Source organism: Glycine soja, chromosome 1 (genome assembly GCF_004193775.1).
Source record: "Glycine soja cultivar W05 chromosome 1, ASM419377v2, whole genome shotgun sequence".
Taxonomy (NCBI): domain Eukaryota; kingdom Viridiplantae; phylum Streptophyta; class Magnoliopsida; order Fabales; family Fabaceae; genus Glycine; species Glycine soja.
Window position 1 is genome coordinate 39,874,890 of NC_041002.1, and position 27,849 is coordinate 39,902,738.

At 31.6% G+C, this 27,849-nt stretch overlaps 1 protein-coding gene across 1 annotated transcript; it reads right to left on the bottom strand.

Moving 5' to 3' along the window:
* Window positions 1–11,841: 11,841 nt before the first annotated feature.
* Window positions 11,842–14,196, bottom strand: LOC114415769. Its single transcript, XM_028380611.1, has 3 exons — window positions 13,821–14,196; window positions 13,009–13,131; window positions 11,842–12,536 (listed from the first exon to the last, which is right to left on the bottom strand). The coding sequence occupies exons 1-3, from the start codon at window positions 14,050–14,052 to the stop codon at window positions 12,262–12,264; spliced, it is 630 nt and encodes a 209-aa protein (XP_028236412.1). The 5' UTR covers window positions 14,053–14,196; the 3' UTR covers window positions 11,842–12,261.
* Between the last annotated feature and the right edge of the window lie 13,653 nt (window positions 14,197–27,849).

Here is a 27,849-nt window from a genome sequence, read left to right on the forward strand (position 1 = left end):
AGGAGGAATTGTGAGCCTCAAGCAAATTATGCACTGGAAACCTTGATTGGTTGTGTGCTTGTATATTTATATGTTGTTTGGTGTGATTAAGGATTATGGGATCCTTGAGGTGGGACAAATGGACTCAATGCATGAGTGCATTTGTAGAAACTAGAATTTAACTCTAGTGATAATTAAGATTCATTGTGACAAACCACGAATAAAGATTTAATAAGAGTGTGAACCTAGTAAGTTATTGGTAGTAAATCTTAGGAACCTTTGCACACTGGAGTACATTTTTAAGAAATTGACCTAGAATGAGCCTTAGGACCTTTACTTGGAGAATATGGACTATGATATAAACTTTGCATAATATTTTAGAGAAGGATTTCATAAAATTTAATAAAACATGTGATGGAACATGAACTTAATTCATAGAATGGGTGATAATGCTTTATGGCATTGTTGTGTGTTGTGATGTGTTGTTGTGGTGCATGATACATGTGTTTTCATAAGTTGAGTTTGATTCTTGTATGATAACACTTGTTTGTGAGTATAGAAGGAGAGGGGAAGCCCATTCTCGTTTAGGTCATGGTGAAATTGTGTAGAACGTGACGTGATCATGATGTGGACAACTAGTCATTCAAGAAATATGATCTCTTTGTGGTGGCTAGTTGTTAAGGCAAGCTTTAGAGAGGTCACATGGGGAGCTCCATTTGTGTTATTTGTTATGTTTGTGAAGGACATGGTAACCATGGACTGACCACTTAAGATAGTGGGAAAGATGTGGATCTTCATGTGATGCGTTGATGAGATCAAGTTTAGTTGACCGTCATCCAATACCATTGACGGAGAAGCCCACACTGACCTGTAAAGGGCAATCCCAATGAGAAAATTCATTGAGGAGTTACTCCTCAAAGATTGGATGACCACACAGTGGTACCTGGGGATGGATTGGTGACTTGCTATTTCTTTGGGGTATAGTGCAAAGTTTGTGGTCTTATTTCGAGAAGGCAACCCCAACAAATGCGAGACATAACTAGTTGGTGAGAGCCTGCCAATGTACCATGGTGAAGGTGTACTCTCAATAGTAATCCAACTTAAAATGTGTAAAACCTCTGAGTCTCAGTCTTGTCTTGTCATGTACCAAAGATGGTAGATTAGGTTTTAATCTTATGTTGTTATCATTTTTGTATGTGACTTAAATGTATTAAGTATCAAATTTCACGAATGTAAACATGTTTTATAATTGTTTAGCGAGGCATAATTGAGAATGTACAAATGAGTTTTTAGTGTTTTGTATTGTTTTTATGGAAATCAAGTATTTTATAAATTAAATTGTTTGTTATTGAAAGATTTCATATTGATGGATGCCTTATGTTATGTATAACAAGAATTATCTAAATATGGCTTATTGTTTTTAAAAGATCTCGAGTCATGACGTTTAAAAGTGAAAGAAAAAAATTTGTCACGATTTTGAAAAAGAAAAAAGAAAAGAGAGATAGTTGGAGAATTTGTCTTAAGTTAATTCTTTTATTCCATAATTTCTAAAATAGATTAAGAAAAAACATAATAGTAACCAGGGTTGTGAAAAAGGTACCTTTAACGGAAGAACAAATATTTCCTTTGGCGTTCATTTCATGTAATCCTCAAAACCAAAAATCAAGTGTTTTTTTTAAGAAGTGCAAGGAGAGCCAATCCACAGAGAGTCTATTTCTATTTCTACTCCTGATTGGACGAGATATGACTATGAGCACACATCATTAGAGGCCTACAAGGCTCTATCTTCATATGCTATAATTCATCTCGAGTCTCCTAAATGGAAGTGTCAGGTTCACTCTAACATAATAAAAATGCAACCACACTAGTTGGCTTTTGCTGGAACATAGCAACATGTTCGTCCATCAATAGAGGTGTCACTAGAAGAAGCCTGGAGAAATCTAATGAACTCAAAGAAGCAAAATAGAACTCAAAATAGCATACCTTTGGATCAGTTTGAGAAGTAAAGGATGGACGCTTCTCAGGAAGTAGAACCTCCAAAGGTTGAGTGACAGAAAAAGATCAACATTTGGATTCCCCTAACAAAGCTCTTACCAGTAAATCCAGCTAATCTAGATCTCGCCATTTCTGAGTACTCCATGCTAGGTGGTCTACATGCTCATATGTATACTTGCAACTAGGCCATTGCATATCCACCTAATTTGTACATCTCCAAGGCCACTGAAATTAAGATAATTGCAGATAAATTTTGTCGTCATCTACCGATATGGAATGCAACAAAGAAGAAAGGATTCAAGCTCTATCACTATGCTAAGATGCCCAATAGTAAAATAAAGGTGGAAGTGGTGAACATTCCAAGAAACTAAAGTTTCCTCTTTAGTAGAAAGATGTTGATACAAGATCAATATATGTTTGATGCAAAGACATTCTAGAATTAGATTGCGAGGAATTACACATTAAAAGCTTCATCATTCGACTATGATGGAAGTGATAATTTTGACCACCACAACTTCGTTCAATTACCACGTCCTGTTAAGACGTATCACTTTGATTATGCTTATGTGTGCTTCACAAAGGACACTGATAGTTATGCCTTCATCACCAGGTTGAAGAACCTTCCCATCATCTTCAATGAAACCACTTATGATCTTACGAAGATGGATGAAAGGGACTTCAAAGATCATGTGATTCAACTCCATGATGCTCAAAAGGTAAGGAGGGAGAAGTTTGAAGAGGAGCTTGCTGGAAGAACAAATGCTGAAAAACTCCAAGTTGAAGCTATTGCTAAGGTTGTGGACAACAACATTATTAATGAGGTTATTATTGATCTCAATAACACTTATGTCATGGATTAGAACCCACAAACATCCAAGTCAACTCAAGCTGATGAGGTTATCAATCAACAGAAAGAACCTGTGTCCAAGCAGTTAGAAACCTTACATGAAGCTACATCCAGGAAAAAGGATGTTCCTGATGCAGTGATTGTCTATTCCACAAGCTCATGTCTCCCACCTATCACCTATGCACCTTCAAACACTATGACCAGAGATCAAGTTCATGATTGGTCAAGCAACACATTTGTTGAGCGTCACAAACAAGAGAATGAGTAATTCAGACTCTCTATGCAAAACGCCATCACCACTTAGTTCACCAATCTTGGTGCTATCTTGCTACAAAATATACAACAAGCCCAAATGTCTCTATTTGGAGCTGTGTTGCACCTCCCGTTATTGCGCTTGCTATTGCATCATAATTCGATCCTTCACCTTCATCTATCCAGCAACCACCTGCTATTGAGGAACCACCAACAACAAGTGTTCCATTTGCCCCAACAGAAGCTACACCACCATCACCATTTTCACCGTTACCAAAACAACCTCCTCTACCACCACAAGTTCAAGAGTGATAATGATGTCTGATCATCATTTCTTTCTTTGAACCCTAAGTCATTTTGTTAATGACGAAAGGGGGAACAGGTAAAAGAAATTTTGACCTTGTAAAGTGCATCTCTTAAGTAATACAAGTGGTTTTCGGAGCTACTTTATGTGTTTATTTTCGTTGTTATATACATACATACATATTATATATATATATATATATATATATATATATATATATATATATATATATATATATATATATATATATATATATATATATTTGCATGATCATTCTTTATATTCATCTTTTCTATATCATGCATTATAGGTGTTGAACTTAAGGGGAGTTTACAAAAGATTTAAATATATTTACTCTGATATGCTCTTATACATAACTTATAATCATGCATTACCATTTCTATCTTATCATGATTATGTTTTATCTCAGTCAAAATTTATATTATTTTTCATCATCGAAAAGGAGAAGATTGTTAGGTTTGGACAGTCTGCTAACCCTATACGACCTATCCTACCTTGTATTTTGATAATTACAAAGATATAAATTATTGATGAACTAATGAGTTATTGTTAAATGACTAGAACCCACTATATAAATGAGCTTACTTGTTATTAAATTATATTTTACAACTCTAGTAAGTATGCATCCATTCATAAGTGGAAAACAGTTTTATAAAGACATATTCAATGTCCACTACGCTGTTAAAATAACCAACCACATCCACTTATTGTAAAAACCAGTGTTTACACACTGAGTTGTTTTTAGTCATGTCCACTAGACTTAAATCACTTACGCACTTTATTTTATATCTTCATAAGTGTCATCCAACAAAGTACTAAAGGACAATGTTATCTACAAAGGGAAGCACACGATCTCACTTTTCGAATTTTAGTTTTCTCTCTTTATTTGAATTGCTAACATTTGAATTTAAGGAAAGGACAAAATAGAAGGGAATAGAAGGAATTTGTAGAATATTCGTTCAAGGGTGCTTTTATTGCGGAAGAGGAGCACATTTAGTTGTTTGTACTATTATTCTTATCAGAATGCACCACGTTGCATCACCTCCAACTATGAGACAACGATCATTTAAAGACTCAATGCTAACCATGTAAGGTATCATTCACTGAAGTCTATAAAAGGTATCTCTTGCTCAAGGAATCAACAATGAAATATACACTTAATGAATACTAGCAAAAGTTCTCTAAAGTGAAACTCTGTCAATTCAGTGGACGACACACTTAATACTTAAACGTTCATCATTTGCTTTGCAAAATTTATCTGTATTGTGAAAGCCAGAATTGACTTAGTGTTAAACAATATTTAAGTATTCTTAGATTCAGGGAGAAATATGAGTGAATTTCGATGCATCTCCCGTCATGTGTTTAGAGCATCTGCTATCTATGTACCAACTCTTCTTCAAGGAAACCTATATTAACATGTTTATGACTTAGGTACCCAAACTTTCTTGGGTCCTTGTGTGTTAGTTTTAATAAAAGATCCTTTTGGGACCCATATCATTTTAATATTATTGCTATTTTTCTTAAAATAACATGTAGATGTACCATGTCCTTTCTTTCCACAATAAAAACAGGTTAAGAAAGGATAACTATATTTTTGTGTGGATGCAAAGAAATTTTTATAAAATTTTTGTTGTTTATCAGGTTTATATCCTAATCCTACTTTATCAAAAACACACCTTTGCTTTCCTAATATAATATCTAGATTATTTTTGCCAATAGAAAATTTGGCAAGAGAAATTTTTAAATCTTTGATTTCTTCTATATATTTCTTACAACAATTACACAAATTAGATACTTCTATATTATCATGCATGGTAGAAGAATGAATTGTATCATTTGATCTTAAAGTTATAACTTCAGTCTTAAGATTTTCTAATTCTTCATTTAATTTTAAAACTTATTTTTCTAAATTTGAAATTGTTTTCTTAGAATATGAAACCAGTTTTGCAAGTTTAACTGATTCTTTATGTAAATTAGCTAGTGCATCTTGTAATTCATCAAATGAGATGGATAAGTTGTTATCAAAAGATGTTACCTCTTCATCGCTTTCATAATTCTTGGCCATCAGACTCAGGTTTACAACTTCATTTTCTGAATCTTCAGATGAGTCCATATCACCGTCATCCCATGTAATGTAGGCCTTTTTAGCCTTCATTTCATTAAAGACTTTCTTTTCAAATTTCTCTATTATTTTCTTTAAAATTGGGCAATCAACCCTCAGATGTCCAGGTTGATTGCATTCATAACATTTTGGAGTAGAGGATGAATCTTCTGCCCTTTTCTTTGATTTAAAATTTGATCTTCTTTGATTTCCTCTGACTCTTAGAAATTTGTTGAATCTTTTTACAAATAGACTAAGATCATCATCTTCGTCTATTTCAATCGAATCCTCCTTATCACTTCCTTCTTGGGTTGAAGATAAAGCTTTAAGAGCAATTCCTTTCTTCTTCTTTTTTATCATTCTCCTCATGTTGATTCAATCTCATCAATTCCATTTCATGTTCTTGTAACTTTCCAAACAAAGTAGCAAGAGACATGTTAGATAGATCTCATGATTCAATAATGGTTGTTACCTTGGGTTGCCATTCCCTGCTTAAGCATCTCAAAAATTTATTGATAAGATCTTCATTTGGAAATATTTTTCCTAAAGATGCAAGATGATTAATTATGTGTGTAAACCTCTTTTGCATGTCTTGTATGGTTTCATTTGGATTCATTCTAAATAATTCATATTCATGAGTCAAAGTATTTATCCTAGATCTTTTCACATATGTTGTTCCTTCATGGGTTACCTGTAGGGTATCCCACATATCTTTTGCAATTTTACAATTTGATACCCTAAAGTATTTATCCATCCCTAAAGCAGATGTAATTATATTTTTGGCTTTTAAATTGTATTGAACTAATTTTGTTTCCTCCTCACTCCATTGTTCCTTAGGTTTTTCACTAGTTGTATTTCCTGCCACCATAGTGGGAATGTAAGGTCCAATTTCTATGGCTTCCCAGATATTTAGATCTATAGCCTCAATAATGTAGAAGCAAGCTGATGGAAGCTTGCTTGTGGAGCTTCTATGGAGACTGGATCTTTGAGCTTCAATGAGGTCCTTTAATGGTAATTTTCCACTATGGAGATGCAGCGGAAGACAAAGGAGAAGAGGTGAGAGGAGGCGCCATCCACTAGGGAATAAGCCATGGAAGAAGGAGCTTCACCACCAAGATGAGCCTTGCATAAGAAGCTTGGAAGGATGCTTCAATGGAGGAAAAGAAAGAGAGAAGAGAAAGAGAGAGGGGGGAGCACGAAATTGAAGGAATAAAAGAGGGAGAGAAGTTGAACTTTGAGTTGTGTTTCACAAGACTCTCATTCACCAAAGTTACAACAAGTGTTACACATGCTTCTATTTATAGACTAGGTAGCTTCCTTGAGAAGCTTTCTTGAGAAAACTTCCTTGAGAAGCTTCTTTGAAAAAACTTCCTTGAGAAGCTAGAGCTTAGCTACACACACCCCTCTCATAACTAAGCTCACCTCCTTGAGAAGCTTCCTTAAGAAGATTCCTAGAGAAGCTAGAGCTTAGCTACACATACCTCTCTAATAGCTAAGCTCACCTCCTTGAGATGAGAAGCTAGAAATTAGCTACACATCCCCTATAATAGCTAAGCTCACCCCCATGACAAAAAACATGAAAATACAAAAAAAAAGTCATTACTACAAAGACTACTCAAAATGCCCCGAAATACAAGGCTAAAACCCTATACTACTAGAATGGCCAAAATACAAGGCCCAAACGAAGGAAAAACCTATTCTAATATTTACAAAGATAAGCGGGCTCATACTTAGCCCATGGGCTTGAAATCTACCCTAAGGCTAATGAGAACCCTAGGGCCTTCCCTTGGATCTTTGGCCCAATCTACTTGGAGTCTTCTATCCAATGCCCTTGCGGGGTAGGATTGCATCACAAGCTTCATGATGATGAATCAAGTATAATTCAAGTAATTTTGATGATGACAAAAAGCCTAAAAGAATTATGTCAAGATTGAGTCAACAAGTTCAAGATCAAGATTAAAGAAAAGACATCAAGAAAAATCAAGATTCAAGAGAAGATGATTTCAAGATTCAAGAGAAGAAACCAAAAAGCAACAAGTCAAGACTTCACAAGGGAAGTATTGAAAAAGATTTTTCAAAAACCAAACATAGCACAGCTTTGTTTTACAAGAAAAGTTTTTCTCAAATTTTTCTAAGTTACCAGAGTATTTACTCTCTGGTAATCGATTACCAGTTTCCTGTAATCGATTACCAGTGGTAAAGTTTGATTTCAAAAGCTTTTAACTGAATTTGCAACATTCCAAATGTTTTTTTAAATGGTGTAATCGATTACAATATATTGGTAATCGATTACCAGTGTATCTGAACGTTGAAATTCAAATTCAATTATGAAGAGTCACATCTTTTCATAAAATGCATTGTGTAATCGATTACATGGTTATGGTAATCGATTACCAGTGACAAGTTCTGAATAAAAAGTCAAGAGATGTATGTAACTCTTCCAATGGTTTTCTCAAGATTTTCTCATGGTTATAACTCTTCCAATGGTTTTCTTAACCAGACATGAAGAGTCTATAAAAGCAAGACCTTGACTTGCATTCAAATAACTTTTACAACTTTTGAACTTCTTTGAAAAACTTTTGAGATATCTTGAAACCTTTGCTTCTCATCTTTCTTCTTCTTCCTTTGCCAAAACGTTTTCTAAGTTTTATGTTTTCCAAACCTTGTTCTTCTGTAGAAAACAAAAGTGTGCTATATCTTTTCATTTTCTTCTCCCTTTGCCAAAAAGAATTCAACAAGGACTAATCGCCTGAATTCTTTTTGTGTCTCTCTTCTCCCTTTTCCAAAAGAACAAAGGACTAACCGCCTGAATTCTTTTGTGTCTCCCTTCTCCCTTTTCAAAGAATTCAAAAGTACACAGTCTGAGAATTCTTTTGATTCTTCCCTTTCCCTTAAACAAAAGATTTCAAAGGACTAACCGCCTGAGATATCTTTTGTTCCCCCTTTACAAAGATTCAAAGGACTAACCGCCTGAGAACTTTGTCTTAACACATTGGAGGGTACATCCTTTGTGGTACAAGTAGAGGGTACATCTACTTGGGTTGTTGTAACTGAGAACAAGAGAGGGTACATCTCTTGTGGATCAGTTCAAGTGGAGGGTACATCCACTTGGTTGTTCAAAGAGAACAAGGGAGGGTACATCCCTTGTGGATCTTTGCTTGTAAAGGATTTTAAGGTTGAAAAGAAATCTCAAGAACCGGTGGTTGCTTGGGGACTGGATGTAGGCAGGGGTTGTTGCCGAGCCAGTATAAATTATTGTGTTTGTCTTCTTCTTCCCTACACTCTTTAATTTCCGTTGTGCACTTTTAATTATCGCTTTTACTTTTGGTTAAGTTTCAATTATTTTTCTTTACTTTCTTAACTTTGTAGTAAAAGCCTAATTAAATCTAGTAACATTAAGAAGGATAAGTTTTAATTAGTCAAGGTACATTAATAATTAATTCAACCCCCTCTTCTTAATTATTACGAGGCCACTTGATCCAACATATAAAAATTTGCATATGGGTTTTCCAATAATGGTAACCCATACCATTAAAAATAGGAGGCCTATTTATAAAACTCCCTTCGGGAAATAGATAGTTAGATGAGGCCATATTCTTGAAGTTTCTAAACTTTATACAAGAATGAAGCTCTGATACCACTTGTTGGACAAGTGGCCTCAGTTATCTTAAGAATGAGGGTTGAATTAAGATGCAAAAATTATTCCCAATGACAATTTAACTCTCTTTTTGAATTAACAATGCAACCTTAATATGAATTACTCAAAAGACAATTCAAAAATAAACTTCTTTAAAGCAAAAGATAAATAGCAATAAATAAAAGAAGTTAAGGGAAGAGAGAATGCAAACTCAGATTTTATACTGATTCCGGTCACCCCCTGTGCCTACGTTCAGTTCCCAAGCAACCCGCTTGAGATTTCCACTATCTTGTAAAAAGCTTTTTACAAACTCTGAACCACATAGGGACACCCTTCCCTTGTGTTCAGATATCCTTACAACTTAAGAGACCCTCGGTCTCTTAAACATATCTCTTTGAATAAGAAGAAGAAGAATTTTCTCTCTTTAAGAGAAGAATATTACAATTGAATATCGATCAAGATTCCTTATTGAATTTGCAAGTGTTTTGGCCAAGGAATATTTTGAGAGTGATAAAACAATTTGGTTTTGAGAGGATAAGACAATGTTGTTCAGAAAAACTCTAAGGAATTTCGTATCCCAAGTCACCTATTTATAGGCTTTTGATGACCATTCAAAAACTTCTTGAACAGTTGTGACTCTTAGGAGTTATTTTCGAAAATTCCTTACTGGTAATCGATTACATAAATGTGGTAATCGATTACATAGTTAGTTTCTGAAGAGTTTTGACTTTTCAGACTTGAAATTTGAATTTTTTGTGTCTAGTAATCGATTACACAAATGATGTAATCGATTACAAGCTTTTAAAATTTAAATTCAAATTTATAAAAGTTGTTACAAACAATTTAAACTTCTGGTAATTGATTACATACCTTGTGTAATCGATTACAGACTTTTAAATTCAAATTCGAAATTTTTAAATTGTTTCAGAAATCAATTTAGCCACTAGTAATCGATTACATCCTCTAGTGATCGATTACCAGAAAGAAAATATCATATTTTTTAAAAGATAATTGTTCTTAAAAAACTTTTGTAAAATATTTCCTTTAGTCAATTAAGGAATTCTTTCTAAGATCCTAACTAAGTACATTGTTCTTCTTGCATTTCTGAATTCTTGACTTGAATCGCGCTCATCTTTGACATCATCAAAACTTCATATCATTATGCTTCTACATGCACTAGTAGTGACCTAGAGAATACTTGTGTAGCCAAGAGTGACACGATAAAATACTTGTTTGTAATCAAGTTTTGATTAGTGGAATCATTTATAGTAACTCTGTTTGAGTGAACCAATATAAACCAAGTGTTTCTACTTCTCTCCCTTAAGCTATCTTGTTATTATTCTTCTACGCTTACTTTGACATACTTAGTCGCCAAGTGTCTATTTGAAAAATCTTTGTGAAAATCTTATTTACTTATCACTAGATGATAATATTTTGTTTTCACCAAAACTTGTTTCATATCAGTGGAAAACATAGTCAGTATCTATGTTTTCCATAATTCTTTGTGAAAGAGCTTTTATTTGCAAAAAGTTATTATGTTTGATTAACACATTATTCAATTTCTCCTTCTAGTGTGAATGTTGATATATATATATATATATATATATATATATATATATATATATATATATATATATATATATATATATATATATATATATATATATATTATCTTCAAAATTTAAATATAGTCCTAATATGCATATAAGATATCTCTTGTATCTTTAATTCTAACTTGAATTTCAATATTTTCTTAAAATAAATTATCAATAACTTAAAATAGCAAATACCAAAACATAAATTATTTATCATAAATCTAAAATATAATTTATATGTTAAAAATATTTATTTATTTATTTATAGAAAAAATTAATTATAATATATATTTATATATTAATTAGAAATATTTATTTATTATATATTATAAATTTTAGATGTATAAAATAAATATTTATTTTATGCAATGCAAGGCTAAAATACTAATTTTATCTTTTATGTTTTGTTGCAATTAGTTAGTGTGATTTTAAATAAAATTGATGATAGATTAGATTTTTTAAGAATTTTATATTGGTTGTAAGCCTAAATACAGTCATGGACATTTAAGAATTATAATGACAATTCTTTAAATTTAAATTCCCTATTTCTTTACAAGTTTCAGTTTTTTATTTCACAAAACATTTCTAACAATTATATTATGCTTTTTAATTAATTACTTTAAAATTACTCAAATTTGTAATGATGTGAAGGTAAGATGTGTTTTTCCTCATTCTTTTGGTCAAGATCTAGAAAATTATTTGTTGATCTATCCTATATATTTTTTTTTTGGAAAAATGCTAATCACATTCTTATAACATGAAGTTATAAAATTGACTTAGAGGTTAAAAAAAAAAGATTTTGTGTTTTCGAATTTATCTCACTAGCAAAAACTATTAACATTACAACCAACAACCAATATTGAACGATAAAAGAAATTTTTCAGTTACATTATCTTTCTAACACTATGTATTTAATTGATAGAAATTTATTAAAAATCATTCATTTTAATAATTTTTTTCTCACTCTATTTTGATTTAAAATAGGAACCTACTAAAACTAATAATTTATAATAAATTTTAATCATGAGAATATTAAAATAAGAGTGAGGGAGAAATTGTTACTAACATTTATCGTTTTCGAGAACAATAACTACTAAATAATGCACCAGATTTAACAAAACAACACTTTTATTAAATCGAATTCAAAAGTAAAAGATCAGAACCATACCCATGTTACTTCTTAGGTACATCACCATGTTATTTTACAACAACGACCTAGATCTACGATCTCCACCCAGCTAGTGGAGAAACATCTTAATATCCTAGTAATTCAATGCAATCGGATCAGAGGCAAGATACTTCTTAACAGAAAAAACATAATAAAAAATAAGACATAACTCAGTGTTTTTAATGATATTCTTTAATAAAAATTAAAATTTTATCTCAATAATTTACATCAATAAAACGTCTATTATCATATAAATTGGCGAGATAAAATTTTAATATTCATTAAAAAATAACTCAAAAATCACCTGACTTAGTCAACCTAAGTTTTATCCCAGAATGGCAGAATGAACGTAGGAAAGTTACTCATGGTGAGAAATCAATTCTGAGCGCAGGCTTTCGGATTACACGTTGAACCGATTCTCTGTACTTAACAAGTAGTTGCTCTCCCATGTGACGAAGGACCTCAGCTTGAACTAACAACATTCCAGCACTTTCAGCCAATTGCTTTGTCTCTTCCAATTTATGTTCATTTTCTGCAGTTGAATTAATGCTCCTCTTGATCTTCACAACATATTCTCCGACGCGCTCATCAAGGTCCACATGTACAGTCACCCCTGACCCTGCCTCTAACATTTGTACTACAAATACAACGCGCATGCTTGTGTCAATATCATGTGAGTTTGTTAACTTTTTGAAGGAAAAATGTGTTTTTAGCTAGTCTACAATTAATGTTATTATATTGTTGTATCAATAAATTTGTTCATTAAATTTTAAGAAACACATAAATTTAATCTCTTTTCCGAGAATTCATCATGCATTTTATAGTTACGACTTATGATATATATATATATATATATATATATATATATATATATATATATATATATATATATATATATATATATATATATTAAATTTAAAGACCAAATTCATCAATATAAAAGTATAAAAACTTAATTTGATCACGTTTAACCGAAAATATAAGTATTGATAACACATTTAATTTCTTTTTTCAAAATCAATTATAATTGTCAAGATCGATTTTGATTGGACTAACCCTACACTCCTCATATATTGGACATGCGAAAATCCAACGTAATAGAAGCTTACCCGCTGAATCAACGTCTGATATGCTACGATTGGTCGAGACGGAGGGTTGAGATTGTGGACTGCCATTTCCTTGGGGAGAATGTGGGTCAACGATTGATGAATAATTAGACGGTGCAGCGTTTCCTGATGAGACATGAGAATCACATGCATACATATTTAATTTTTTTTTTTTTATCTCTTGTAAGGATACACTTGGCAAGAAAAAGTAAAGTAATTAAGCATCCTTCGTTAACATCAGTAATATAAACCAAAGGATGTAAACTATATGTCTTAGTGCATCTTTGATTTACATTTAAAAATGTTACGAGACATATTTTAATATAATAAATTCAACGGATAAAATAAAATTAACATGAAAATAAGAATCTTATAGATCTGCTGGTAAAATTAATTTTATCTCAAACATAATTTTACAATAGATTGTAAAAGTGATTAACAACCTTATCAATGAGTTAGTTTAACAATTTTCAGTTATATACTTTCAACTACTCACTAATTTTTCACTTTTTAAGGATATTTTGTGTTAATTTTGTCAAATATAACTATAATAGGCTGTATCTTAATTTCTCTAAAATTATTTCATGATTTTTCATGCTTAATATCAATTCATACAAAATAAATGAGAAAAATAAAGAATAATTTTAAAAAAGTTATTATTGAAATACGTTGATTCCTTGTTGAAATAGAAAAGTAAAACTTTTTAAATTCTTTTCAAAATCAATTTTACTTGTCGAAATTGATTAATTTTGGAAAACCAAAATCAATTGCAGGTTATTTTAGGTGCCAATATCAAGTACTGTTCTACAACATACCCGCTGAACCCTTGGAGTCCGAGGATGGCGTTTTCTCGCTGTCAAGCATTGGCTGAATATCTTTACATGCGGAAGGAGTAAACGACGGAGATGATGTGTTGATGTTGGCTGTGACCTTACCTGCGAAAAAGGTTTCACCTGGTTGGACCTTTGTCTTCTTAGTATGCCTTGTTGTGTCATCTCCGGGACTGGTTTCGGTGTCCGGCTCCTTCCTCTTAACTTCAACCATCATCACCGTTTTGAGTCCCACACTTACCCTTGGCTTTCCTTATGAGACATGAGAACTGCAGATCTGGCATACAGGTATTTATATTAGATTCCGGCTTAAAAGTAGCCTTTTACCAAGAGAAGAATTTTTAACCTTTGCACAGTCCTCGTGACTCATGCCTACTCGGCTTGAATTGATTAACCAGAATACAAAGGTGTCACTTAAATATATTTTTGTCCCTTAAATTTAAGTTATTTTTTTATTACTTTAAATTTAAAGTTATTTTTGTGTCTTTAGAATTTGTATAATGTTTTTTCAGTTCCTCTTTATCATGAGTCAAATGGAGAACAAGATATTACAACTTGTCACTGCTCTTGATCGCAAGAAATTGATTTTTTATTTTAATTTATAAAATATGACTTTTGACCATTTAAAACTTCCATAATTAAGTCAAATAGAAAAATTAAGTAGATTTTAAAGTGATCAATGATTTTTTAATTTTTTTTATTAACTTATTCTAGTGATTTTTAATCGTAAAAAGAATTAATTTAAAATAAAAATAGAAAAATTAAATTGTAACCATCAAAAGTTGCTACAAATTGTGAATATTTTATTCTCTATTTGACTCACATTACGCACACGAATTAAAAAGAACATTTTGTGAATTTTAGGGACTAAACAAAGCAACTTCAAATTTGGAGGACCCAACATAAAATAACCTAAATTTGAAAGATTAAAAACATATTTAAGCCTATAAAATATTTATATTAAAAGTTCACTGAATGAGTGTATGTAGCTCAATTTGTAACACACTGAGTATATAAAGAATAATCTAAGTTCGATTCTCACATAATACATCCTTGGAGAAGAGTGTGCAACTTTAAGTGTGATTAAGTTTCAGATCAAAGATTAATCCCATAATCAACTCAAAGAAACGAAACTTATGAGAATACTTTGGAGTCTCACTGGGGAACCAAGTAAAAAATATATATTAAAATTTTACCATTTTAAAGCACTAAAACCTATCATTAAGGACTAAAATTAAAAAAAAAAATTATAGAAATCAAAACAAGAAGAAAATATTAAGGATTAAAATGAATATCTTCTAATATAAGAGAGATTAATATAAAAACTATACCATTTTATAAGGAATTCAATAGTATCATTAAGGACTAAAATTGAAAACAAAATTTTATAGAAATGAAGATCATAAGAAAAAATTTGAAGGACTAAAGGTAGGCATGACAACTACACTGTGCCCATGAGTATCTACCCGAACTAGCCACAATGTTGATGAGCTTTGACTGGATACAAGATTGGCTTTAGATTTTCCTTAAGTTTCAAAATCAACGATGGCTACAAGGACGTTTATTATACTGCTAATGATACAATTACAAAATTTTATATATATATATATATATATATATATATATATATATATATATATATATATATATATATATATTCACCAACAATATACATCTATTTTCAATAGCCAATTACTTACAAACTCCACAACTAAACATGCTTGACTTGGACCAATTTCGATATAGGTGACCTGGTTGGGAGTTTCTTAGGAGATGTGTGAGTGAGGCCAAAACATGTTAAAAATATTATATTGGTTTGTGCGGATAGTCATTGATCATAAAAGTAGTTGGGCGCTACAAGAGTATCAAAGCTAGTTGTTGATGCCTTGGAAAGAACTACTTACAGAGGATTATAATCGGTGGAGGGTTCTGACCATTGAGGAAGTTGAGTGAAGTATCATCATGTTAAGTATCATACTGTGAGTTGTTGAGACATCGACACTCAGGAATGTTATAGTAGTGAATGAATAGACATAGATGCATAAGAGGTACCAAACCGATGTGCTCATTGGTGCATAAGGGAAAAAGTAATAACATGATATCCATGCTGACTTTGTCACTATACCAAATTACTGGGTTTGAGTGAATCAATCAATGAACAATGATGGAAACATAATTGGCTTCCAATTATTGTTGTGATATTGTATATACATCCCAAAGCATGGTAAGTTTTGACATCAATTTTATCACTTATCAGATGCAGTGAGAAGCCATTGAGATCTATAATAGGTGTATTCCTTTTTGGCTTCAATGTCAATCGATTGTAAGTTGCCCAATCGATTGTAAGTTGCAAAAAAGGAATACACCTATTATAGAGAAAATAAAAATGGTATTTTATTTAATTGTTTGATAGAGAATAAAATAAAGTTTGTTTTTATAAAATAATAAATAAATAAATAGAGTAAACAATAGGTCATAAATGCCCCTAGCTATAAATAACAACATGCTAGGTCAATTTTCAGACTGACTCATCTGCCTCACAATGTTGTTTCTTCTCTCTTCTCCCAAAACCCTCTCTTTTTCCCGCAGGCCACCTAATCTGTCTCAGAAAAATGACGATCTCAGACTCATTCATAATTGGATCGTCGTGAAATTTGAGCACCACGTTCGCAACCCAATTACGAGCATTCTCACCGTTGGAAATTTCGATATTATGTCTGAGCTAAGAGAAATACCCCTCGCATTGTAGCATTTTCCTTTCCCATAGAAACCCAGAGCTGTTTCGGTAAAACAACGATACCAGTTTCGTTAACCGTTGGATTTTTATGAAATTTGGATATGTTGTTCAAAATTCAATTTTGCACGCTTTCACCGTTGGGATTTTCGAGATAATGTTTATGGAGGGAGAAAAATAAATCGCATGGTGACAGTACAAGTGGAGGCTTCAATCCCTTCTCTGTCTCTTTGACGTTTAGGAATTCTATCGGAGCAGCTAGAGGAAAAAAATTGGAGGAATCTCAGAGAACCGCTAGAGATGCTGCTATCGCTGGCTGAAAACACGTGAGTCCGCTTAGAGGTAAGGGATGAGTTATTCACAATTGGGAATTAGTGAGAACATGTGTAGGGATCCTTAGAGATATCAATTGGAATGAGTTTTGGGGTATTTTTGCAATTTTTATTTTATCCTTATAATTATTACAGTGAATTATATATGTTTGACAGATCAATTGTTGTGGAATTGATATGCTATTGTGTTGAGCGTGAACCCTATAAATCGAGTACTTTTTCTAATTAATATGAATTGATGAAATAAAGGAGAAATTTAGAGAGAGATATTGATTTTGTATTTTCTCTTTTTCTTGTTGTTTAGGTTTTTATATATAATTTAAAAATTTAATATCATAATTGAAATTGACCAAAGTGTTCATATAATTATATAGAATTTGTGCATTGAAAGCTTACTTTGTAAATTGTGATTCAATATGATGTATGCTAGCTTATATATATATAGAGGTTGTTATTTATATTAATAATTTATGTAAATAATATTGTAGAGTGTTATAGTATGATTCCAAAAATTATTAAGTGTTGGAGTTTGAGAATATTATGGTTAAATTTGATGAACATGTGTATGTTGTACCTTATGAATATCATTAGGAATGTTATGAGATGGTTGATGTGATGTTATGAGATGTTAAAGTGTGGACATGATATTCGATTGTAAATAAGTGAATGTGTTTAACACTTGATGTTACATTAATTATATCATGAGCTATGAATTATACAATAACCCGACCAGTGTTTATGCGCAGTGTTAAAGAGAAAGTGTAGGTTCCTAGTTAGGAACCAGTGTTAAATTGTAGCGCAATTGGGTTAAACATGTTTGAAACATGAGTGTGAGGTCGTGATATTGTATAGTTCATGAGCAGTGCTTATAAATGAAATATGTGATGAATTGTGGAATAATATGTTGCCTTGAGATTATAATATTGTTATTGAGATTGAGTAAAAGTGTAAAGTAGAACAGGTGTTGAATTGTGAGATACGTGAAAACATGTGATGGTGGATTGTGACATTATGAGATGTGAAATTGTGAATGAGTTTTGGTTGTGAATAAATGTGTGATTAATTCTTGATGTGACATTATTTATGTTGTAAGCTGTGAATTGTACAATAACCCGACCAGTGTTATCTTGAGAAAAGTGTAAATGCGCAGTGTTAAAGAGAAAGTGTAGGTTTCCTATTTAGGAACCAATGTTAAAGAGAAAGTGTAGGTTCCTATTTAGGAACCGGTGTTAAATTGTAGCGCAATATGTTGTACGTGTTTAAGACACGAGTGTGAGGTCGTGGGTATTATATAATTCACTAGCAGTGTCTGTGTGCTAAAATGATTTTAGGGGTTGGACCTGAATCAGGAGGGAGAGGCCCTGACGGACTCTTCGGAGTGTAGGCCTTGGGGGTCATCGGGTTTGAGTGCTCCTTTAAGCCTATGCTGATCCCATATGGTTGGAGCATTCTCGCAAAACATCGTGACCCTGACTGGTCTCCCTATGATTTTACTTAGTGAGAGTGACCTGGCAAACCCATTGTGTGGTGTATCTTGTTATGTACTCCTAAGCGCCCCAGGGTGGTTTTTCACTGACATGGTACCACATTGCATGTAGGCTTGAGTCTTAGCATAATTGTCTCATGCGCTTGCTAATTGTTTATTATGAAATTGAGGTGTTATTATGTCTTGATCAGAGCGTGTGATTCTTGTGTAATGTGATTGATGATTGAAAAGTGTGATTGATGGATGAAAAGTGAACTTTGAATGACAAAGTGGTGGAATTACATGTAAGTAAGTTTTATTTGGTTTATATGATATGTATATCTAGTTGTCTTGTTTCTCTATTAGTTAGGAATGTGATAACTCACTCCCAGTTTGTTGTTTGTGTTTGGATCCTGTGATGATCTTGAACTTTGTGTTCGGGGGAGCAGATGACTAGGTGAACTGCTTTAAGGAATATTGTGCTGAAGGACGTCGGGACACAACGCTCTGATAAGATGTGACATTGGGATATAAGTTTTTATGTTAATTTTATGATGTTAATCTATTTTATTTCACCTCACTGATTTAACAAAATATTTTTATAAATTTGACGGCCTTATTTTGAGCCGAATATATTTTTAATGAGTTTATTTGGTAATTGAAATGAATGTGAACCTTTTACTCATTTGATTTTTGTTTACCAATATATTTTATTTATTTATATATATGTCGGGGTAGAGGGTGTCACATCACCTCTCACTAGGTGTTCCTTAACCACAAAACTTTCCTCACTCTTTATAAGCAACCCACCTCAACCATGACATCACACTCTTGATCATGGGAGAGACAGTCCTAGTATTCTCTGTCTCTATAGGTTACACAAGTATTATTTTACTTCGTCCACTCTAAGCTACTCATCTTCTTTGGGCTCTTCCTAACATTTCTTCCACAACAAAACTTCATTCACTTGGTTAATTTGGTTATTACACATATAGGTTTATGGAAATTTGACAGCTTAATTTACAACTTTTTGGTTTATATACAATTTTGATTATTCTATTTTAAAATAGGGTTAAATATATTTTTAGTTCTTGCAATTTATCATTTTATTTTTTTTCTTTCATTCTTGCAAAAAAAATATTTTAGTCTTTCAAATTATGTTTATTTTATTTTTCATCATAAAAAAATTTAGATATTGCATCAAACAGTGAAAAAAGTGCTACTTTAAAGACTTAAAGCAAAATAAACATGATTTATAAGAAGTAAAACTTCTTTTTGCAAGGATGAAAAGAAAAACCGTTAAATTGTAAGGATTAGAAGTATATTTAAAACTTTAAAATAAAGATATTTGATTTTCTATTTTTCTAAATAAGTTTTTTATTTTATTTTTTCTTTTGGTATGTATAGACAATGATCCGAAAACTGTACGTGGTGACTCCAGGCCAATACTTTAGAGTTATTGTATTGACGGTTGACTAATAACTTGAACGAGAGCAAGTGAATTCAATTTACAAAGTCTCACCGCGGATTTCAAAATCACATGCACATGTGAAGTGGCGCAGTTCACTCGCGTTGCTTTTTGCGTTCAAATTATTTATAAATTTTTTTACATAATATCCATAATGCTATTTAACATTTAGAGATAGGGAAGAAAAAATATAAATATAATAAAATTTATGATATGACAAAAAACTAAAAATAAAAAATATCAAAATAATATTTAAAATAATAAAATATTTATGAATCATTTCTCTTACTTATTTTATTTAACTTGCAACCAAGTCTATGAGAGACCGGAGGCCATGGTATGAACGCGATTTGAACTTAATTGAATTTATTGAGTCTCCACTTGCGAAGTTGGAAAAAATGGCAGATAAAATAAATGAATGGTTAACTCGTCGTTACACTCACCAATCTATATGATTACTCTTTTTGACAAACCAATCTATATTATTACTTTTTATAACAAACCAATCTATATAGTACAATTTGATGGCAAAAAAAAAAGCATATAGTACAAAGAAATTTTCTTACATTTTTTTTCACGTGTTTACCAAATAAATTTTTGTTGTTTCATTCAAAGAACTGACATATTTTAATTATATCGATCATTAATATTTCACAACTTCTCAACATCGATATTTATTGCATTTATTACTTTTTATCTCTTTTCTGAATATTTTATAAAAAATTTCTCTTTATTTTCACATATTATTCATTACATTTATTAATTATGTCTCTTCTTTAATCTCTCACAAAATACAGTATGTAAAATTTAAAAAAAAAAACTAAAAATAGGAATACATTTAGTTTTAAAAAAAATAATCACTAATAGTAACTATATTATTTATATTCGTAACAATAAAAATTCATATTTAAATGAATTTAAGAATTTAATTCATAAGATGTTTGCATTACTACTACCATAAAATAGACCTTTAACATCGATTATTAATCAATGTTAAAATTATTGATATTAAAAGTATCAACGTTAACATCGGTTTTTAAAAAATGATGTTATTTTACCAAAAATACATCAGTTTTTATAAAAACCGATATTATTTTCTTCTCACCAACGTCGGTGTTTAGAAAAACCAATGTTGGTAAAACAACATTAGTACCAACATCGATTTTTCTAAAAATCAATGATATTTTTTTGGATTTTTTTTAATATCCTATCTGTTTTTTAAATTACCAACTGTAATTATACATAACACATCGTATTATTCAAAGTTGTAAAAACTCTAAAAATAAACCAAAGTTATAACAAAATATACCATAAAGAGTTATAAGCAAAAAACTTACACAAAACATACCACTTATAAACAAAAATTTCCCACAAATGTTTTCAATATGTTCCAAGCATCATTTCCCACAAAATATATCACCAAGAGTTATAAACAAAAATTTACAGATATTAGTATAGTATAATGTACTTAAATTACAAACAAATCCAAAATAAAACAAAGTTAGATGTTGCACCTGGAAACTTATATTTGAGTTTTAGCTTGCAAATTTTGTGATTGTGCAAAAGTCTTTCATTCATAGCCAATCTTTGCATATTTCCTCCAATGATTATAAACAATCATGCATTCCATAATCCCTTCCAAATTCAGATGGGTGAATCATGTAGCTTTCATAAATGAGTACATGATATTCGACACACCCTGAAATTAACATTAAGTTCATCTTAGATATGTATATGATTTTAAAATTTGACAGATAGAGGAGTGCTTAGTTACTCACCAAATTGTTGTAAAGTCACTCTGTACTCATTAAACAGGACTTTAAAAGTAACTGAGTTAAGAATTTGGTGGTACAAGGAGTGTCATTTAGGATAAACTTTTGGGTCAGAGCTATTTTTGAAGATGGTCAGGAAGAAAACACTCTTTCCAAAATAAGTCATGATCACTTGATGATTTCCTGTGGGTCCATAGCAATCTGAGTTATATCCATACAGTCAGTATAGTTGGGTTCACCAGATCTTAGTTGTATGTAATAAAGTACATGTTGTCATTATTGTCTAGCAGATGTCAAGTATGTTCTAGTTCATCCTTCCATCTTACAACAAAGGGCCTACTCACTTTTTCATAAGGCTACATTTAAAGTAAACTAATATAAGCAATACTTACATGTTATACCATGTAATGTTTATTTGAGAATAGTCTTAAACAAGGTTATCAAAATCGAGAGTTTACGCAGACTCGTGAAAGTTCAATAGACTCAACTCATGGACTCAACTCATAGACTCGTAAGAGTCTACTTCATATAAAAATAAAAAAATATCTATAAATAACATATTAATTAAACATTTCAACAATATAATAAAAAAAACAGTAAATCATAAAGTTTAGAATATTTAAATAACCAAGTCTAGTAATAATACATCACTACTAAATAATAACTTGCAGACGTTATAGTAGTGGTAGATCATTTTCATCGAGAGTTTGATGTTATTAGAGAACAAGAGTTTGATATTATTAAAGGTGAGAACTTTGTATTTGAGAATATCACACTAAATGAAGGTATGTTGAATGTTAAACAGACAAAAAATAATCAAAAATGACTTACATTTTGGTTTAATTTTTTTAACTTGTTAACTCGTTGACTCGGTGGTAAACTCGAGAGTCTACCGAGTTTACTTAGAGTTTATAGAATTTGTCCAAAGTCTACTAAAAAAAGAGTTTACTCAAGAGTCAACTCGTAAAGGACAAATGTGACACCCTCTACCTCGACACACATATAAATAAATAAAACATATAAAAATATTGATCAACAAATTCACATGGATAAAAGGTTCACATTCACTTCACTATACCAAATAAGACTTATTAAAAATATATTTGGCTCAAAACAAGGCCATCAAAGTTTACAAAAGATGTTTTGTTAAATCAGTGAGGTAAAATAAAATAACATCATGCAATTAAAATAAAAACTCATCCCCAATGTCACATCCTATTAGAGCATTGTGTCTCAATGTCCTCTGGCATAAGATTCTTTAAAGTCATCCACCTAGTCATCTGCTCTCAGGAACACAAGGTTCGAGATCATCACAGGATCCAAACACAAATAACACACAAGGAGTGAGTCATCACATAAAAAAATAACAAAACAAATAAACAAAATGTAATCAAAATAAATTATGGAAATATTTATAACATAACTCAACTTAATACAATCCACGTCACTTCACCACTTTATCTTTAAAATTCGTTTTTCAATTACTAATCATATTACACATGAATCACACACTCGAGTCAAGACGCAATAACACTCATCAATTTCATAATAAACAATTAGCAACCATTATGCAACAATTATACTAAGACTTAAGCATACATGCAATGTGGTACCATGTTAGTGAAAAACCACCCTGGGGCGCTTAGGAGTACATAACAAGACACACCACACAATGGGTATATCAGGTCACTCTCACTAAGTAAAATCATAAGATGACCAGTCAGGGTCACTCCATTTTGCGAGAATACTCCAACCATATGGGATCGATATAAGCTTAAAGGAGCACTCAAACTGAGTGTCTTTACCCCTAAGGCCTAGACTCCGAAGAATCCATCAGGGCCTCACCTTCCTGATTCAGGTCCAACCTCTAAAACAATTTTTGCAAGCAGACACTGCTCATGAATTATACAATACCCATGATCTCACACTTATGTTTCAAACACGTTTAACACATTGCGCTACAATTTAACACTGGTTCCTAACTAGGAACCTACACTTTCTCTTTAATATTGTGCATAAACACTTTTCTCAATATAAACACCAGTTGGATTATTGTATAATTCATAGCTCATAACACAATTATTGTCACATAAAGTGTTAAACACACACACTGATTCACAACCAAATATCATGCCCACAATTTAACATCTCATAATATCACAATCCACCATCACAGGTTTACATGTATCTCACAAATTAACACATGTTCAACTTTGTACTTATACTTGATTTCAACAATAATATTATAAGCAGACACTGCTCATAAATTATACAATACCCATGATCTCACACTCATTTTTAAACACGTTTAACACATTGCGCTACAATTTAACACTGGTTCCTAACTAGGAAACCTACATTTTCCTTTTAATACCGCGCATCAACATTTTTCTCAAGATAAACATTGGTTGGGTTATTGTATAATTCACAGCTCACAACACAAGTAATGTCACATCAAGTGTTAATCACACACTTATCCACAACTAAAACTCATGTTCACAACTTCACATATCTTTATGTCATAATCAACCATCTTATGTTTACGTGTATCTCATAATTTAACACATTCAACTTTGCACTTATACTCAAACTCCATAACAATATTATAATCTCAAAGTAATATATTATTATACAATTCATCATATATTCAATTTATCACTTATATAGAATTTCAATCACAATTTCATAATCCCAATATTACAATTTATACAAAAGGTTTATCACAACATGGAGAGTAAAACCCCTCAAATAATTTCACATAATTATATCAAAATCAATTAATCAAAATCATAGGTATAAAAAAACGAAAACACCCAGAGCACTCAATTTTATCAACTAATTTGCATCAGGACATCAATATCGTATTTGTAATTATAAAGGAAAATTATAATTCAATAAACATTCCAAAATAAATCTCAATTAAATCTTCTAAGGATCCCTACACATGTTCATTCTAACCCCAATTGTGATAAACTCATCCCTCACCTCTAAGTGGGCTCACGTGTGTATTGTGATAGCAATAACGGCATCTCTAGTGGTTTCCTGAGATTCCTCAAGTTTTTCCTCTGACTGCTTTAATAGGGTTCCCAAACGTTAGGGAGAAAGAGAAGGGATTGAAGCCTTCATTTCACCTTCTACGTGCGATGAGTATTTCTACCTCAAAGACACTTTTTTGAAAATCTCAACGGTGAAGATATGTGGAAATGAATCTCAAACCCCATATCAGAATTTCACAATAATCCAACGGTTAACTAGCCTCACAAATTGAGAAGGTTATATTGAATATTGGGGATTTCATCAATATACAAGCTCATGCATGCGTTGGAGGTAAAAGTGTGGGAGAAGACATAAGGAAACTTGAGTATGGAGTTCATGTGGCGTCTGGAACTCCTGGCCGATTTTGTGACATGATCAAAAGGAGAACATTACACACGAGGGCTATGTGGATGCTAGTTTTTGTGAGTTTATTTTTCCACTTGTCAAAATTGATTGCATTTTTCTTTTTTTTTTCCTGTCTTGTATCAAGGACTGTCTTATATTTTTATTTTTGATAATAGGACGAATATGATGAAATGTTGAGCAGAGGGTTTAAATATCAAATTTATGATGTGTATAGATATCTCCCACTTGACCTTCTAGTTCTCTTTCCCTTGTCCTCATCTCTATTAATGTATTTGAATTTTGGAAACAAATTTCTGCAATTTGAAATCTTATAAGGTTCTCTTTCCCTTTATTGTGTTAGGTGTTGTTCTCTATGGTCGGATATGATATTTGAGTTTCATACAGTAAAGGTTTGCAATTTAGTATTGATTGATGAGCTGAAATTTCAATTATTGGAGGATAATATAAAAAAATGTCTAAAGATTTGTAGCCTGTAGGTGATAATTGACCGTGACTTTGGATTAAGTTATAAATGTAAAAAATAAATTTTATGTGAAATTGATTTTGCAGTCTTGACGCAATTGGGGATCGTCTCCCATTTAATTAAGAGTAAAAATATATCCATAGGTAAAGCCTATGATGACAGATTATTAACTGTAACTGTATGCCCCCTCAAAGTTGACGCCTAAAACATCCGTAGGACAAAGTCCTTTATACATATACCTATGGATTTTGAACTTTTAATGATAGTTTTTGTCAGTAAGTATAAGTCATTTTCCTTGTAGTGTAAGCCTTCTTTTTTTAATTAATTCGATTGTCATCATTTCAATTTATTCCAGTAGCATTATTAATTAGCAATGTGACATTAAATGTTTTAAATGAAATATAAATAAATTTATTTTAATTATTTTCTATAATTATTATTGATTATTGTGTTTGCTATGCCATACAAATAACAAGAAATTAGTATAATTTGATTAAACTATCATTTTCTACTAATTAATAAAAGATTGTCTCTAATTCATTTATGTAATTAGACTAAAATTGGAAAAAACCATTTTAATTTATGTTATGCATTGCTACCTAAATTGGTTTAAAAATAAAACTTAGCCCACACGTCTTTATGTTTACAACACTTATGGCTTTTACATTTGCATGATCATTATAGTTTAATTCGGACATTATATATTTTGAATTATTATATGCTTAAAGTTATAAGATTGCGTGTTTAGGAGTGGCCATGGCTTCCTAAGCAATGTAATAAAGGAATTATTATTTTGTCCTATAGGAAAATACTAATTAGTAAAGATCAAATATGATATTTTTGTACCCATAGGCATGATTTATTGCAGTGTTTGTACATAAAGTTTGTAAATTCTATGCATGTTTTTGCACCTTTGGCCATAGGAAGGTTTCAGTTTACTTGTTTAATTTTTATTTGTAGCATTAATGTATGCATTTCTTAAATTTCAGTTATTCCTACAAATTTTCTAGAGTCAGGAATCCTAATGTTGATTGGTGATAATTTTGCTTTGGAAGGATCAAATTCTTTTGACCTTGGGGTGTATGGAATTGGACTTGGCACTACATGTGGATGAACCATCCATTCCCACGGTAGAAAGTGCTCAAGTACATAAGGAAAACTATGAGTGGTGGGAGCGATCTAATCACTTGAGTTTGATGCTCATAAAGTCTTGTATAAGCAAAAGCATAAAGGATCTATTCCTGAAAGCGATAAGCTTAAGACTTATATGAATACTATTGAGGAGCAGTTTGTTAGCTTCGATAAGTCCATGGTCAACACCCTAATGAAAAAGCTTTCAAGCATGAAGTATGATAATACCAAGGGTGTGCATGAGCACATTATGGAAATGAGGGATACCATTGCTAAACTAAAATCCCTTGAAATTAAGATAAAAAAGTTAGTGGGAGTGGAAATACTCAACATGTGGAATTTGAAGAAATAACAAAATCACCTATGAAAGAAATAGAGTTGACTAATATTCAAAATAATAAACATGATATTATTGAACATCAACCAACTCATCAAGAACCACATGTGGAGGACATGCCACATAAGTAACCCATTAACATAGAACCTATTGATAAAACAATAGGAATAAGGAGATCTACAAGAAATAGAAAGACATTGATTTCTAGTGACTATATTGTGTACCTTCAAGAATCTGCCTTTGATGTCAGACTTAAGGATGATCTTGTTACGCTTTCTCAAGCCATGAGTAGAGATGATTCTAAATTATGGTATGAAGCCATGAAAGAAGAAATGGAATCTATGACTAAAAATCAAGTTTGGGATCTAGTAGAATTACCAAAGGGACTCTCTATAGTAGGTTGTAAATGGATTTTTAAAACCAAGAGATACTTAAAAGGTAATGTTGAAAGATATAAAGCTAGACTTGTAGCCAAAAGCTTTACTCAAAAATAGGGTATTGATTTTCATGAAACTTTTTCTCCTGCCTCTAAGAAGGATTCATTTAGGATAATCATGGCCTTAGTAGCTCATTTTGATCTAGAACTACATCAAATGGATGTGAAAACAACATTCTTAAATGGAGATCTTGAAGAAGAAGTGTACATGGCTCAACCTATGGGATTTGAAAGCAAAAAAGGTAGTCATTTAGTTTGCAAGCTTAGAAGATCTATATATTGACTAAAACAAGCATCCCACCAATGGTATATAAAGTTTCATGGTGTGGTCTCCAAATACGGATTTGTGGAAAATGTTGTAGACCAATGCATATACCTTAAAGTCAGTGGGAGTAAGTTTATTTTCTTAGCTCTATATGTATATGACATTTTACTTGCAAGCAATGACTTAGGTGTTTTGCATGACACTAAATT